This window comes from Alligator sinensis, unplaced genomic scaffold, assembly GCF_000455745.1.
Source record: "Alligator sinensis unplaced genomic scaffold, ASM45574v1 scaffold796_1, whole genome shotgun sequence".
In the NCBI taxonomy this organism is placed as follows: Eukaryota; Metazoa; Chordata; order Crocodylia; family Alligatoridae; genus Alligator; species Alligator sinensis.
The window spans coordinates 1,243,697-1,259,633 of NW_005842141.1; the positions used below are offsets into that span (position 1 = coordinate 1,243,697).

A 15,937-nucleotide genomic window follows, 5' to 3' on the forward strand; every position below is an offset into this window, starting at 1 on the left:
CACTCTTAGCTGATTAACAGGTTCTCTGCAAAGAATAGTTCTGCTGGCTGAGATTTACCTGAGGCTGTCTTTGTGGAAGAGCTCCAATATGCTTCCTTTACCACTGCAGCCTCAGTCTGCTTCTGGGCCTCTTGTTCGTAAAGACAGGTTGTAGGTGGATTTTGTGCTACTGGGGCTGCAGTGGTCTGCCCACTTGCTTCATTTTGCTTTGTTTATCAGAAAACCAGATGGAACTATGTGAGGACACGGCTTGTTTTGGGGCTGCCTTGCTAATGTTTTTTGTTACTAGAAGGGACATACTGGACCATCAAGTCCAGTCTCCTGTGTTCCCAGGCAGCCATTTACCCAAGAAGACCCCATAATTCCATGTCAAGCCCTTGATTAGCTTTTGATTACACTGTTGTAGTGCAGTGTTGTAAGCAATTTAGATGTTTAAATTCTGTGTCTTTCTGCCGCTCTTCTTGGAGTACTCTAGAATTAAAAGGTCCTGTTGGCAAATAATATGATTAGTAGATCAGGTGGTAAAAGAGGAGATGACTTTCTTGAGATTATAGGGGTGTGTGTTGGGTGGGTATGTGTGTGTGAATATGGTGCGTATGTAAGGAAAGGCAAGCAGGAAAGGAATGCACTCACCTAAATAAGAAGCATTCCAACAACCACTCAAGCACTGATCATAGCTGAGAAGAGGCAGCTGCTTGACCTCAATGCTGGTTACAGATCTGTTTGTTCCAGACTCAGAACCTGGAGAATAAAGATCCATGGTGCAGGAAGGGAAGAGGAAGGCTGCTGCAGGCTAATACCAACTGCCTTAATATTTAAGGGCTGCAGCAAAGAGGCTTTGCTCTCATCACCCAGAGAATGCCAGGCAAAGTAATGTCATTTTAGGGACTTGCGGGAACAGTCAAGCACAAGCAAGACACTATCTGTATATGTTTCCTCCTTGGTTTTGATCCATTTCCCTGAGTTCTGTGATCCTTTTGGCAAAGATCTTTTTTTTTTTTTAATAGTTGCTTTGTCACTGTGCATGGTGAGAGAGGTCATTAGCTATATTAGTCTTAAGTCTGGCGGAAGGCAGGGTAGATTGGTACCTTGTAGAATAAGTCAGAGATGTATGGCATAAGCTTTCATAAGCAGAGGGTTTACTTTATTACGTGCAATGAAAAGACTGCAGGAAGCAGAGTGACATTCACATTTCCAAAGTCAACATGTAGCATACAACCTGTTTGATTAAAACCTGGTTTTAAAGCATATTTAATTTTATAGCTTTTTAATGCAAGATTTGTTTTTTCCCACATAGAATGTTCTGTCTATGTTATAATGCTTCTTCTCATGGCTTTGCACATGTACGCAGGGTGCTGTCAGTTTTTTAGAAATAAATAGGCCATGTTGTTTCTCATTCTGTGCATGTGGCTTCAGTTGACTTCACCTGAGACTTATGTAGGCAGATAGAGGGCACCATATGGATCCTGACTGAATTTTGGTGCTAAATATTTAGTTTCCCTCCTGTCATATACACCAAGGAATCATTCTTTGTAAATGAAATGCAGGCTCTCTTCTGTTTGAAGGAAAAGCTTACCAGTACAGATGACAGACTACAGACAGAAGCACGTGCATTATTTTAACTCTTGGCTTTCAGAAAAAGAAAAAGAAAAAAAAAGTGATCACAGCATAGACAAAAGGAATAAGATAATTCTACTGACATTAGAAATGAAATTAAAAGATATTCCTGCCTATCTAGGGCCAAGTTCTCTATTGCTATTACTGAGCAAAACACTATTTTCACATCAGCATAACTGCATCCATATGACCTCTATTTTTAAAAGTGTGTGTGTGTGTGTGTGTGTGTGTGTGTGTGTGTATTAGGTGTTATATCACAGACAGTAATTTCTGGGTCATATTTCTGAAGGTCGGGGCCTTTTCATTGGCCCTGGTTCAGGAAACATCCCTATTTCAGAAAAGCACTTAAACACGTGTTTAGAGTTAAGCATATGCTTTAGTGTTTTTATGACTAGGGATGAACCATAAGCATATGTTTAAGTGTTTTCCTGTATTTGAGCCTATGGGAGTTCTCCGCATCTAACCAGGGAAGGAAAAAACTCGTTCTTGTGACCTATCACAACTAACCAATACAGCTTATATTTTCACTGCTCAGCATTGAATACACATGATCAGCATTTGTGATCAATCCAATGTTAAATAAATCCATGGAGAAATTCATCAAGTAAATGAAGACGTAGAAATCCACCAAGCTGACGGAGAAATCTTGATCTGACCACACGTAGTCCACATAAAGGAAAAGGCATGAAATTCACACTGTGGATTACTCAATGCAGTCTATTTGCTTGGCTCTAATAAAGAGAGGTGATTTAAAAATAATAATAAAATAGCCCCACAAGAGAATGTTTGGTTAGTAAAGTCAGCAGTTGGAAGTTTAAAAATATCTTGAATGATTATTATTTGCTTTTCTTTGTTATAGGTCCCTCTGCTAGTTTGAATCGTGGATAAAGAACAAGTAATTGGAAAATATAACCCCACATGATCCCATGATCATAATTCAAGGACTGAAGTGGCAAAGAACATCAAGAAGTTCAGTTTATTCCCCTGTCTACAGGCCAAAATAAGTTGCAGTTAATTTTCTGTTTGTTCCTGCATAATAGTTCTAAGGGAAAAAATATGTTGCTTTGCTGCACAGCTACTGTGCCAAGAAACTGCATTTTGCCTCTGAATATTTAAATTTGCCAATAAACCATTCTTGTTGGCAGGTTAATAAGAATATAAACACTGTGTAGTCCTGCTTTAATACTTAATTATGTTTATGGGCTAAATTAAAAGACTTTTTGCTAGCTCTCTGAAATGTAACACTCATTCATTTTGAAGTTGTTTTAAAATATGTAACTGTTTCAAACATTTATTTGCTTCTTGCTCTTTGATTTGGAAGACGGTTATAAGCAGTAAGGGGGACAAAGTAGAATAAAGATCCATAAAAAATAATCACAAGAAAAAAGTTATGGTACATTCTGAAAGGCCTTAATTGCCATATACTGAAGTCACTGTTTTTTTCTAATTAGGTGAACTCTTTTTCTAGAACATTCACTATACACGTAGTCAATACTGAATTTGAGGTGGTGTACTATTGAGAAGTTACTTATGGGATATATGACGTATAGATACTAACTTGCAGAGATATACTGAACCCTAGTAACATTTGTGATGTTCTTCCAACATTGAAAGATTAAATTAAGAATAAAGGGACCTTCATCTACAGCAAGGACTGTGAGGTTTTAAAATGCTGCTTAGAGATTCAAAAAATATGGGAGTCCTTCATGCCCACCCAAATGCAGCAGTGTTCACTCACATCTGTAAGAACAGGACTAAGTCCCCAAGCTGGTATAAATTGAGTATAATCTGGTCCCTCTCATTCTTCATGGCTGTAGCACCCCGCTTCACAGGTATTTATAGTAGTAGATTTTAAAAATATTAACTACTTTCGTAGTTGTCGTTGTATATATTTTTAAAATATTTTGTTAAATTTAAATGATAACTTAAAAAGGACAAATCAAATTGTCTTTTTTCATATTTCCTATATTGTAATGAAACTGAGGAAGTGAAAGTTTGTACATTTAAATTTTTTATAATTACCAGACCGGAATGGAAGTTGCTTGGTTTTTTTTCAGAGCTGGGATTTAAAAACATAGTTGTGTAATGTAATGTTAAAAAGGAGAGAGACTATATAGCCACCTGCACTTAGTTACTGTATATTATATATTGTAAAATACTGATACCTGTTAGTGCCACAAATAAAAAAATGTTACAAGATCTGCAGGAGTCCTGTACCTAACATTTTGCAATTACAGAACATACTAGTTGTAGATAAAAGACAACAGCAGTGTGTTGCGTTGTGTTCCATTTCTTCATATATATTGGATCAAGCTAGAAAAAGGTAGGCCTGTGCAAAGCAGCTAGTATTCGCTTCGGATTCGGCCAGTTCGGGGGACAGTGATTCGATTAGCTGATTTGAATAACTATCCAGAATCGATTCGGCCGAATCTGATTCGGAGATTCGGCCAGGCCCATCCCCGCCATAATGTGGTCTGTGCCCGCCTGGCCTCGAACATCTTGCTCTGTGCCTCTCTGGTTCGGGTGCTCACCGGGATCCGCCCTGCTGTCGCAGGTGGTCTTACGAGGAGGTCTTCACACGCGACGCAGATCACCCCCTTCTTGCCTGCCATGACTTTGAATCTTCTTCAGTGTGGGGAGCTCAGTACTGCGCGATTACCCTCGCTGGCCACTCGTCCCCTTCAGTGGTCTTCCGCGAGGCTCCACCTCCCCTCTACCTCGCCCTTTACCCAGCCTGGCAGGTCACTGTAGATCCTGCGGCCGATCTTGTGCACCCCGAGTGACTTTCAATCTACAAGCGTACAGATCCTTGTTCCACTTTTCTCGCTTCCCTCCGCCTCAACCCCTTCCAGTACGGGGAAACACAAAAGACAAACGCAAGAAAACCACCACCACCACCGTGCCCTCTGTGTGTGCCCAAGATACACCCCACGCTCCTATCTGACTGATAGGCTCCTTTCTTGTACCCCTAGCAACAGTAGGGCAGTAGGCTTGGTCCCTACTGCCCTAGCTATGGTTGTTCTCCCTCTGTGCCTTTCCAATGTCATCGCCCTCTCTCTGGGCCTTTCGGTATTGTTACCCTCTCTCTGGGCCCTCACGATCTTGTTGCCCTCTCTTTGGGCTTTCACAAGCCTGCAGCCCACTCTCTGGGTCTTCACAACCCTGCAGCTCTCTCTCTGGGTCTTCACAACCCTGCAGCCCTCTCTCTGGGTCTTCACAACCCTGCAGCCCTCTCTCTGAACTGTCACGATGTTGCCCCTCCCTCTGGGGCGTCTCTTCAAGTACCCTGGGTCCCTCCACCGTCCCACCTGTTTGGAGGCTGTAAAGAAGGCCAGTGTCTCTCCCTTCTCCGCGGAGGCTACTGGTCCCGGGGTTTCTCCTGCTTCTCTCTTCATTTCCTGCCTTTCCCCGCACTGGATCACCTGCTCCTAGTGCAGGTTTGTCTTTGCCGCTGCCGACAGCTTTTCCCTCGCTGCATGAGGCATCGGATCCGCCTCTCGCTCTGCACAGCTGACTCCTCCGGCCGGGACTCCTCCCAGCGTCCGACCCCCTGCCTCTCTGTGGGCCGTCCTTTTTGTCTGTGCCGGCCGGTGATTGCTGCTGACGTCACCAGCCAGCCGCAGCTGAATGAAAGCGCGGCTAATGGCCCGTGCAGGCTTTTCCCAACGTTCCTGTTTTGGCTCAGGTCCTGCTTCTGGTCTTGCTGCAAGTAAGTGTTCTTTTTTTACTTTTGCTTTTCCTGTTCCTCACCTGTTTTCTGGCCCTGAGGTTCCTCCCTTGGGCTTTGGGGTCTCCCCCATTTGTCTCTACCTGTGACAAGGTCATTTCCTCATTATGGAATCAGGCATAGTAAGAAATCAGGCATAGGTTGTGTACACACTTTCAGCTCACCTTAGAGAATTCTCCCAGGTTTGTCTCCTGGTAGAAAAACTTACCCGGAGATGCTGAACAGACATTTGAATGCAAAGCCCTTGATGAGCAAAGAGCCTGCAGTGCTGACATTGCACAGCAGGGGGTTCATGTGGACACACCTCAAAGTGCACTGCAGATTCCCCTTGTCATCTTGGAGATAGATGGTAGCAGTACAGGGCAGCCCTGATTGGCTGACCCAGATTGCTCAGGGTCAGCACAATGTGGGATTGTGAAGGGCTCATGGTCTTTCTGTTTGCCTGATGCACCAGAGTGACACACAGTCTTCCAGGGGGAGAGTAGGTGCAAAGCACCCTGGGATGCTGGAGGACTATGCTGTGACTTCTCTCAGAAAAGAATGTGTACAGACATTTGCTCTGCCAGGAGAAACTCTCCTGGAACTGATTTATTCCTGGTTGTTCCTGGGTTATTTTTCTCCTGGAGCAGCCATTTTTGCCCAGGGAAAACAATCCTGAAAATCCGTATACTCACGGTGTCTCCTGGAAGAGCATCAACTCTTCCATGAGAAACTAAATGACAGTATGTGGCCATAGTAACATGACACCATGCTGTTCCTCAACTAGCAAGTCTCAGTTGAGATCCCCCTTTTGGGTAAATGGGTTGGCCTTGTTACATGTTAGCCTTTTGGGCTTTAAAATCTTCTCGAATTGTTCTACAGCAGTAATTGCAAAACATTACAGGTGCCCTCAGAGAAAAAAAATTTGCTCACTCAGGATCTAATGTGACTAGCTGTTACTCACAGACATACCAGTAGTACCAGTGGGTGTGTCTACACATGCATTTAGTCATCACTAGGTTTACTGCACATTAAGCTGACATGAAGTAAGAAAATTTGGGTAGGTGTCTACATATGCAGGGACCTGGCCTTCCAGCCCCACCACCTCTGGGCCTGCTGCACCAGCCAAGACTGGTAGCAGTGCCTGGACAATGAGCAGTGGGTCAGTGCCTTTCGCATGACCCAGGCCACTTTCACTTACCTGTTCTTCCAGCTCTGGCCCCACTTAGAGCGCCAGGACATTGGCATGTGCCTGGCCCTCCCCGCCGACACCCGTCTGGCTCTGGTACTGCTCAAGCTGGCCACTCCCACCAGCCTGCGGTATTTAGGGCACTTGTTTGGAGTGGGCAAAGCTACCACTGGGGACGCCGTCCTGGAGGTGTGTATTACCTTCCAGGACATGCTGGCGGACACCCCAGGTGGTGGTTGCAGGGTTCCATGCACTGGGATTCCCCCAGTGTATCAGGGCCCTGGACAGAGACACACATCCCAGTGACCTGCCCACCCCACGGAGACCACCCCTATTATAGCGGGGCTCCACTTGGTGGTCCTACAGGCACTTGTCAATCACCAGGGGACCTTCACCCCTGTGAGTGCTGACTGGGTGGGTAGCACACATGATGCACACATGTTCAGGAACTCTGGACTGGGTGCATTGGTGGAGAGCAAGCACTGGGGATCTAGACATGCCTCACAGGGACACTGGGGCTGCATTGGGGCAGCCAGAGGGGGAACCACTTGCTCTCAGTGAGCACCATCCCAGGTAGCACACTGCAGCACAAGCCCACCACCTGCTGGGGTTGCCATGGCCCCCAGATCCACAGGGGAATGAACCAAGACTGGGGTGCTGGGCACCTGCCCCCAGACTTTGCCCCCTAGGCCCTCCTCCCACAGCTCCCCATTGTAAATAGTATTGATGTTGTAAGCGGTTTTTTTATTGGTGGGTGGGGAAAGAGGGAGAGAGGTCTCTTTGTTGGGGAGGGGGCTCTGTTAAGCGGGGATGGGGAAGTGATGGGGTGGGTGTTAAGGAAATAAAGCTTTTTGTTTCAACCATGTGCCTAGCCTGCGAGTGGTACTGTGGGTAGGCATGGGTGGGGAGGTGTGGGCAGCAGGGCAAGTAGACTGAAGCGGGGAGTGCAGGAGGGGATCAGCCTTCTGCACCCAGTGCCCTGGTCCCTACTGACAGGTGCGCAGCTCTCCTGGGGCCTGGACAGTGGGGCCAGCAGGGGCAGCACCATGGCCAGCAGGAACACAGGGCATTGGTCGATGCTGCCAGGGATAAGGCTGGAGCAGCAGGGTGCTGTGCATTGCTGCAAGGGCCAGGAGCAGGGGCTGGAGCAGCCATCGCAAAGGGAGACAGAGTGGGCAAGGAGGGAGCTGCTGTGTGCTGCCCCTGTGCTGGGCACACAGCTCCTGGGCAGGGAAGGGGCATATTGCAAGTGCTGGCAGCTGGCTCTGGCTTCAATGTGGCTGCCAAGTGCTGGCAGCCATGTGACTGTAGGCTAGAGCTCTCCCTGGTGGCCACAGGGGCACATGGCAGGGCTGGGGGGACTAGGCACACTGGAGGGTCTTTGCACGTGTAGACACCTGCCAAAAATTGCTTACTGCACATTAGCTGAATCAGCAGATAATTTAATCACAACTAATTACATGTGTAGACCAATCCTCTGTCTCTTTTACTCTAAATTTCAAACCATAAAAACTTTCTTACTCAAATGTAGGCCCAACATAAGATTAAAATAAAAAAGAAAAGAAAATTTATCTTTGGAACAACTGCTGGGGAACAAAATGTCATGGGTAAAGCAATTATAAGAATATGAACTTTGGTTGTGTGAAGTGTTGTGTTTGCTACAACACTGGGAAGATAAAAAAAAATCCACCTATATGGTCATAGGTGAAGTTAGAGCTGGATTTATATCAACAGTGTGTTCAACTTCTTATACCACTGTTGTTGAAAATGTATGTACACACGCATTCTGTTCTTCTCTTCACCACCACATGCCTGTCACAGTAAGTGCCAAGTTCTGGTAGATGTATAGAATGGGCCTAAGTGGACCCAGCAAACGAGAATGTTAATTTGTACCCTTATTTATACCAAAAATTAGCTAAATGCTACCACCCTTAAGCAATCCTTTTCTCTTTGGCATATTATGCACAGAGAAACCATGCCTACAGACCATGCCCAGGTCAGGAAGCATGCATTCATAGAGCCCATGGAAGTTGTCCACTTACCAGTAAACTCAAGTCATGTCAAAGTTCCTGAAGTACACTGAGCTAGAGTGGTTAAAGCACAGCAGTTTCTGTATCCAACGACGCACAAAGGAGTGGCATATGTAGTATCATGTCCAGTTGCCTTTGATTTCTTAGCCGGAATGACCAGGAGCTCATTGACAGTCTTTAGCAAAAGTCCAGAGCAGAGCTTTGTTCATGCTTCCAGAAGCATAGTGAGACACTTTAACCCCTCTGCCACCATGCCCCTTATCTGTAGATTAAACTCTTTGATGTCCCTACACAGTCCCTGTTCCAGATCAATTTTCAGAGAGGTTTCTCTCTTGGAAGGGCTAAAAGAAAGGCAGTTAACTCCTCCCCTGCATTTCTGCTGACCTAACTTTGTCCAGATACATTCAATCAATGGCCTGATGAAGGGAAGTATGTGGAAGATGATGAGCAAAGGTGTTGCTAGTATGTAATTAGTTTGAATTTACCCTGATCGTGTATGATCCCAGAAGGAGGAAATTCTTTCATTGGCTGAGTCTTTGACCACGTGCAGGATCGCAGACATGGAGTTTTACTTGTCTCTTACGTGAGTTTAACTGAGCAGTGGTGTTCTGCTGACACTTCACACACAAAAGTGCACAGTTACCTATTGAACTGGACACAATGAGCTCCAAGTAGATGTAAAATACCCTCACCAACCCAACTGGATGGAGATTTCTGACTTGTCAGCATTTACACCTTGCAAAAATGACTACACAGAGTGGAAGGCAATTTAGCATAGTCTCAACTGGCTCACCTGGGGGGGACAAGCCCAGAGCAGAGCTTTGTTCATGCCTCAGGAGTTATAATGAGACACTTCAACCTCTCTGCCACCATTGAGCCAGTTGTTGAAACAGCTTACAGATCCCTTCCACTTTTTATTTGTTCATATGACTTTCTTCCATAACTCAGAATATTCTTTAATTGTGACAATAGCACAATTTGTGGCTCCCTTCTGTTTTTAATTCTAGATAGTACTGGCTGTCTGTAGAAGATAGTTGACTTGAGGCAGCACAGCTTCAGTTTTATGGGATTTTGTTAAAGTTTTCAGTGGGCATGTCTACATGAGATGCTACGGTGCAATAGCAACAAACTACTGCACCATAACCTGTTGCTACAGTGATGTAGCATCTCCAGGCACAAATTGTGACAGCAACACTACTGCACAAATCATTGCTGCTGCTCAGTAGCATCTAAAAATAACCGTGCACAGACGGTACTGCGCAGTAACACCAGTTACTGTGCAGTCATTTCATACTTGGTTAAGTAAGTATTAAATGACTGCACAGTAACAACTGTGCAGTTTGCTGCTTGTGTAGATGTGATCAGTATACACTAACAGACTGAAAATATTAGCTATACAGAGAAATGGACAGATTTCTTGAAGTGCACATCTGTCTGCAGAGTTTCAAAAAAGTCATAGAATCATAGGGCTGGAAGGAACCCTGAAAGATCATCAGGGCCAGCCCCCTGCATGAGCAGGAAAGACATCTGGGGTCAGGTGACCATCCAGTCTTCTCTTGAAAACCTCTAGAGTAAATGATTGTACCACCTCTGGGGGAGCTTTTTCCATAGTCTGGACACCCTAGTTGTAAAGAAAGTTCTTCCTAATGTTCAGCCTGAAACTATCTTCCAGGAGGTTGTGGGAGTTTGTTTCTAGTTTTCCCCCAGGGCACCCTGGTGAACAGTTCTTCACCGAGCCCCTGATGTACACATCTGATATAGCAGTAAGCCGCAATCAGGTCCCCTCAGCCTTCTTTTCTTCAGACTGAAGAGTCCAAGATCCCTCAGCCTCTCCTCGTATGGCTTGCCATACAAGCCCCATATCATGTGGGTGGCCCTTCTCTGGACCCTCTCAAGTTTTAGCATGTCCTTGTTGAAGTGCAGCGCCCAGAACTGGACACAATACTCCAGCTGTGGCCACACCAATGTTAAGTAAGGCAGGAAAATCACTTCAATTGATGCAAGCCAGAGTTTTACTGGCCCTAGCGGCTACTGCATCGCATTGCCAGCTCATATTCATGCTGGGGTCTATTCTTACCCCCAGATCCCTTTCATTTGTAGTGCTGGTCAGGTTAGCGTTGTTAACCTGTAGGTGTGGTGGAGGTTCTTCCTTCCCAGACACAGCACTTCGCATTTCTCATCTGGTTCCATTCTGCCCAACATCCCAGCCTGTCTTGGTTTACTTGTATCTGCAGCCTATCTGTGGGTGTGTCTGCACAACCCCAAAATGGCAGGATTCCTCAGCCCACACAAGTGACTTACACACTTTACACCACATTTATCGAAGACAAAAAATATGGAGAGCATCAGTTTGTAAAAAGAGAGACAGATGGATTTTCAAGTATAGAAAACAGAAGCACCTACCACAGTCAATTCACTGTGTGATGATTTCAGTACTAATCTCTCCAGAGGAGAATGAAGCAATTCTCCAATGATTTAAAGTTAAACATATACTTAAAACTCACATCCGAAAACATACACTAAATTTTGACCACAGTAGACTTTTTTCTGGAGAAAGGCTATATAAGACTGGGTAAGATTTTCAGGTTTGCTTACTTAAACATACAATATGAAGGATAGGTTTCTACTATACCATTGTGATTTAGGAAAGTTGTACATGTATAAGGTGTTTAGTAATAGTCAAATCTTACTCATTTTACTTGCACAAAATCTCCCATTGACTGCAGTCAAGACATGTTGCCCTGGATTATTGGCCTCTGGAGATTTTGCTAACATTTATAATATACAATTGATTGTTTTGATTCCATATGTTTTCTATTCTTAACTTACTGTGTTTTGTTGCTGCTAATTATGGACCATAAAATATACCAGACATTGATGTTGTTGTTCCAGCCTAAATGATTGCATTTACTCACTTTTTCACCATGGTCTGTGTAATGGAATGTTCCTTAATTATGTTTGCATTTAATTTTCTTTTTAAGTACCAGCATGGTCCTTGAGACTGTACAAGGCACTGAAGTTATTCTGCTCATCTAGAGATTCTTGTGATTACACAAGAACGTTTTTCTAATATTGCAAATGGTTTTCCCGCCTCTTGAACCATAAAAGAACCACAGAAACAATGGGAAAAATTTGATGGTTTGTAGAGAACATTAAAAAAAACCCTATAGGGAAAGTTTATTCATAACTGGTGTTTGTGCAACCACTAAATCTAGCAGAGTCATGGAAGAAAAGATAATACCGAACACTATTTTGACTCCAAATGAACTGCCTGGATTTCAAATTGACAAGCATACCTTTATAAGAAAATTTTTGCATGCTTGCTTTGCTTCTTTAGAAGGGTTCTCTGGTGTTTTCTTCAGCGAAAAATGTATCCCCATGCAAACTCAGATGCAGCCCCTGTACCAGTCAGAATAAGAAGGCATCATGTTAGGGTTGCCAGGAAAAAGAAGCATATTAAGTTCCACAGAAATCTAACAAGTTGCTTATTAAGTCTGTTACTTTAAACCCTTTGGGTTTTTGTTTTGGCTTTGTTTTCACCTTTTTTTTCATTATAGAACCTAGTATAAAACCTTCACTTAGAATCAAACAAAAGCAAAATTTCAAATATGAAACTTTAGTTATGCCTACTAAGGTCAAATCTGGGGGTGGAGGAAAGAAAAAGAATCCGGTGAACCTCTTTGCTGTTGCAACAACAGATTTTGCACTTGGCAAAAAAGGAACGTTTATCAGTGACTAACTTGAATGTGTACTCACAACAACTGCTCAAAATCAAAGAGCAAAGCAGTATCAAAAGTACTGCCCTCTTCAGGTAACTATGAAAGCACCTGTTTACTTCAAAAATCCTTTTCCTCCTATTGCATGTGCTTGGTAAAAGTGAATGCCAGGAACTACAACTTGGTAACAAGAGCTGAAAATATCTTAACTTTTTTATTTTAAATGTTATTTACATATTTTATATATTAATCATATTTCATTGTACGTATTTTATTTTTAGAATATTGTGGAAAATTATCTTATGTCTTATTGGAAACCACATTTACCATAAGATGAATATAGAAGGCAAAGTAAAATATGAATACTATTTTTTTGCATTAATCATATTTCACAAGTTCAATGAAAAAGGGTGTCTTCTATAAAGTAAGTTAGTATTAGAGCCTTCCATCAGTTGGACTACAGAACCAGGAGTCCAGGCTCTTGGGCTCTGTTCTTATTTCCATTGCCACCTGCTTTGTTATGTCTCCCTTTTTCATCCTGGCTTGTCAGTCATTTTTGTGTCCAGCTACCTGGCATGACCCAGCCAGCCACTGTGCTGCCAGACTGACTGGGAACAAAGGTATGTGTAACAAAATGGGGCTAGGATATGCAGGGTAATTAGCAACTTGCAGGAGAACATAGCCAGGTAGCCTCCTAAACCACTTCTTTTTAGGTGCTGAAGGAAACAGAAATGGATTAGCGGTTGTTGGGAAAAGATGGATACCTCTGACCCGCAGAGGCTATATCTCCTCTTTTCAAAATGTTGATTACGACATTTGTATAAACTTTCTTCTTCTAGGTCTGTAAAGTAAACCCTATCAGTACATAGACTCATGCCAGTCTGTATTTTGAAGACAAGTCCTGCCTAACCAGTTTAGCCATCAAACTCCATTGCCACATCTGGGTCCTGAGATTCTACAAACAGACCCTGAGATCCCAGGCAGGTCCCAAGCCACTTCAGAGTCCAGCACCTCATATCTGGTTTGCCTGGTTTAGGGAGCAGGTGTCTTCCTTATCTCTACCCAGAGCCCTGCAAGGATCTCTCTTCCGTTCAGTACAAGGCTGGCTGCAAATGCAACTTCAGTTCCTTTCTGTCTGCCACTTCATACGATTTTTTGAAGTTTCATTTGGGAATCAGAGGGTTCTTCTATTCCTGGAGAACATTAACCAGATGGTAAATTCTCTTTCCTCCTGTGTCTCATTTATAGCCCTGATCCTCCAACCCATTATCCAAATAGCCAGCTCTGCACCAATAAACATATATATTGATCAACACTGGCTTGTGCATAGAGAAGGATAAAGACCATGAAAATCAGCCACCCTAATAGGGCCATATTTTAAATTAAGGAGCAAGCCACAGCCCCTTTTCCATGTGTAGCAGCTGCAGGTTCTAGTCCCCTGCCCTGTGAAGCAATCCTGTGAACTTACTTAGGCAGAGTTCAGGGCGTTTGGCCAAAAGGATGTATCCATTTTTGGTTTGAAGTTAAAAATTGTCCCTTTGAGACTGCATTTTCTGTGATCAAACTGGGATTAAAAGATTAGGGAATGAAAACAACTAGCAGTATTATTCCCACCAAAAAGAACTCTCATAAGGATAAAGAGAGGTTGAAACTTTATTGTAATTCAACACCAGGATGCGTTTAGAAATGGAGTGATTCACTGGTTTTCGGGCTCTGGTTCTCAGCTGCTGCTTTATTCTGCAAGGGTTGCCAAGAGATGCTAAGCTGAAAATGCAAATATGTTCAAGGCTGAAGGATCAAAGAGCAATTAAATTAAAAACTGCTGACGAGTCAATCTTACCAGCTATTTCCATGCTGAAATAAGTCAATAAATCTTAGCTTGCCGTAAATCTTACCACATAAAGGTAGACTTGTAAAATGTAGAAATGTAGTAAAATAAAGCAATATATTTTATGCAAATACTTTTTTAAACTAACAAGGAACATGTTTTATTCATATTGTCCTAGCATCAAAGCGGTCAAGAAGAGATCAGACTTCTGGAATGGGTTAAATCTTCATGGGGAGAAAGAGCTGAGTTGACAGAAACTCAGGGTCATTTTTCATTGACTACTTTGGTCTATGTTATTATCTATTTGTGCTACAGTATTACCTACTGGCCCCAGATGAGATCAAGGCCCCCTTGTGCTTTGCTCTGTCCAAACACAGAGTCCAAAAGCCCCATCCAAAAGGCCCTTAAAAATAATAGGCAATAGGGGTCTATCTGACCATATATGAGACAGAGACAGAGAGAGAGAGAGAGAGAAAGAGAAAGAGACATGCCTTTGACCAAAGTCACACAACGAGCCAGTGATGGAGACCCATGTCTCACAAATCACAATTTATGCGCTTCTCCATTAACTCATACTATTTTTCAGCAGGTGCCTTGTTCCTGTTAAGTGTAGCAAACACACAGTTAAGTAGCAGCAAACATGAATTCCCTGGATGTAGCTCCTTGCTCAGAAATTCAGTAAAAGTAGCAGTTCATGTAGCTGGAACCTTTTGCTCCAAACTACCTCAAGATGCTGCTTTTGTCTTCCCAGAAATCCTCTCATATATATAGTTTGCATTACATATGGCTTTTATTTAAATATATTTCTTGTTACCCATATCTAAAGTAGCATCATAAGATCACAGGAAAGTAAAAAGAAATGTTTTCAGCAAATACACTGTCCAAAAGAAAAAAAATCGCAGCTACTAATTTTAAAACAGGCTTTCTTCATATTAAAAGTTCCTGGATCACAAATAAAAATATATCCATCCCGGCATTCTGCTCAGCTTCCTCTAACCTGATGTCCTCTTCTTCCTCAGGGAAAGCCTAAAGCTGGAGACAGACAAAACAATTATAAAGTTTTGGAAGAAGAAAGAAGACTTACTGCTCTCCTGCATCAACAGATACACTGCATTTGTTTTGTGCATCTGCTTCTGTCCTTGCAGTGTGTGAAGCTAAACAGGCCCAACTTACACCAGAATAAAAGAGCAGCAAAATTACTAAGTGTTTGGCTTCGGCTTACTACAGGTTAGAGTGGACAACATAGAACAGTTGCACTTCAAAATATGATAGTTTTTCAATTGGCAGAATTGTTTCGGCCATCCAGACCCTGAGACAAAATTGCCGCTGCTGTTTTTGGGAGCACCTAGATACCTCACCACAGATCTCTTCTGCTGGTTGCTGTCCAAGCACAAGAAAAGTGTCTCTGCCTGGGAAGGATACACCCCACTGGCCAGTGGTTCCCAACCTTTTTTAGACATGAGGAATTCCTCATTAGATTCGAGGAACCCCTCCATAACTTGTGTGAATTGAGTGGTACCCCAGTTCAAAAACTATTTCTTACAGTGCTTACATCCCTGCAGAGGGGATGTTGCAGTGGGAGTTGGGGAGCAGCCAGGAAGGGAGAGTCTGCGCCTGCCCTTATCTACTTATCTCACAGCTCCCTCCACCCCCAGGGTGCTCCAGCATCCTGGGAGTCATTGCCATAGGCATATCGGAGAGAACCAAGACCTGAACCAGAACCATAACAGAACAGCTCTACACCCTGGGCAGCAGCTCCTGACAAGGCTTCACTGGCCGCCATGTCACCAGTGGGGACAGAAGCTATTTTTGCACTCTCCCTGCCCGCAAATGTGGTGCCCCGAGCTGCTG

At 43.6% G+C, this 15,937-nt stretch overlaps 1 protein-coding gene across 9 annotated transcripts in view; it reads left to right on the forward strand.

Annotated features, from left to right (window-relative positions):
- COBL (cordon-bleu WH2 repeat protein) overlaps positions 1 to 3,816 on the forward strand; it is a 276,558-nt gene extending 272,742 nt beyond the window's left edge. For all 9 annotated transcript variants that reach the window (XM_025206108.1, XM_025206104.1, XM_025206105.1 and 6 more), the window contains one exon: positions 2,477 to 3,816. In XM_025206108.1, the coding sequence (XP_025061893.1) occupies positions 2,477 to 2,494 (18 nt within the window). In that variant the 3' untranslated portion in view covers positions 2,495 to 3,816. The remainder of the gene's footprint in view (positions 1 to 2,476) is intronic.
- The last annotated feature ends 12,121 nt before the right edge of the window (positions 3,817 to 15,937 follow it).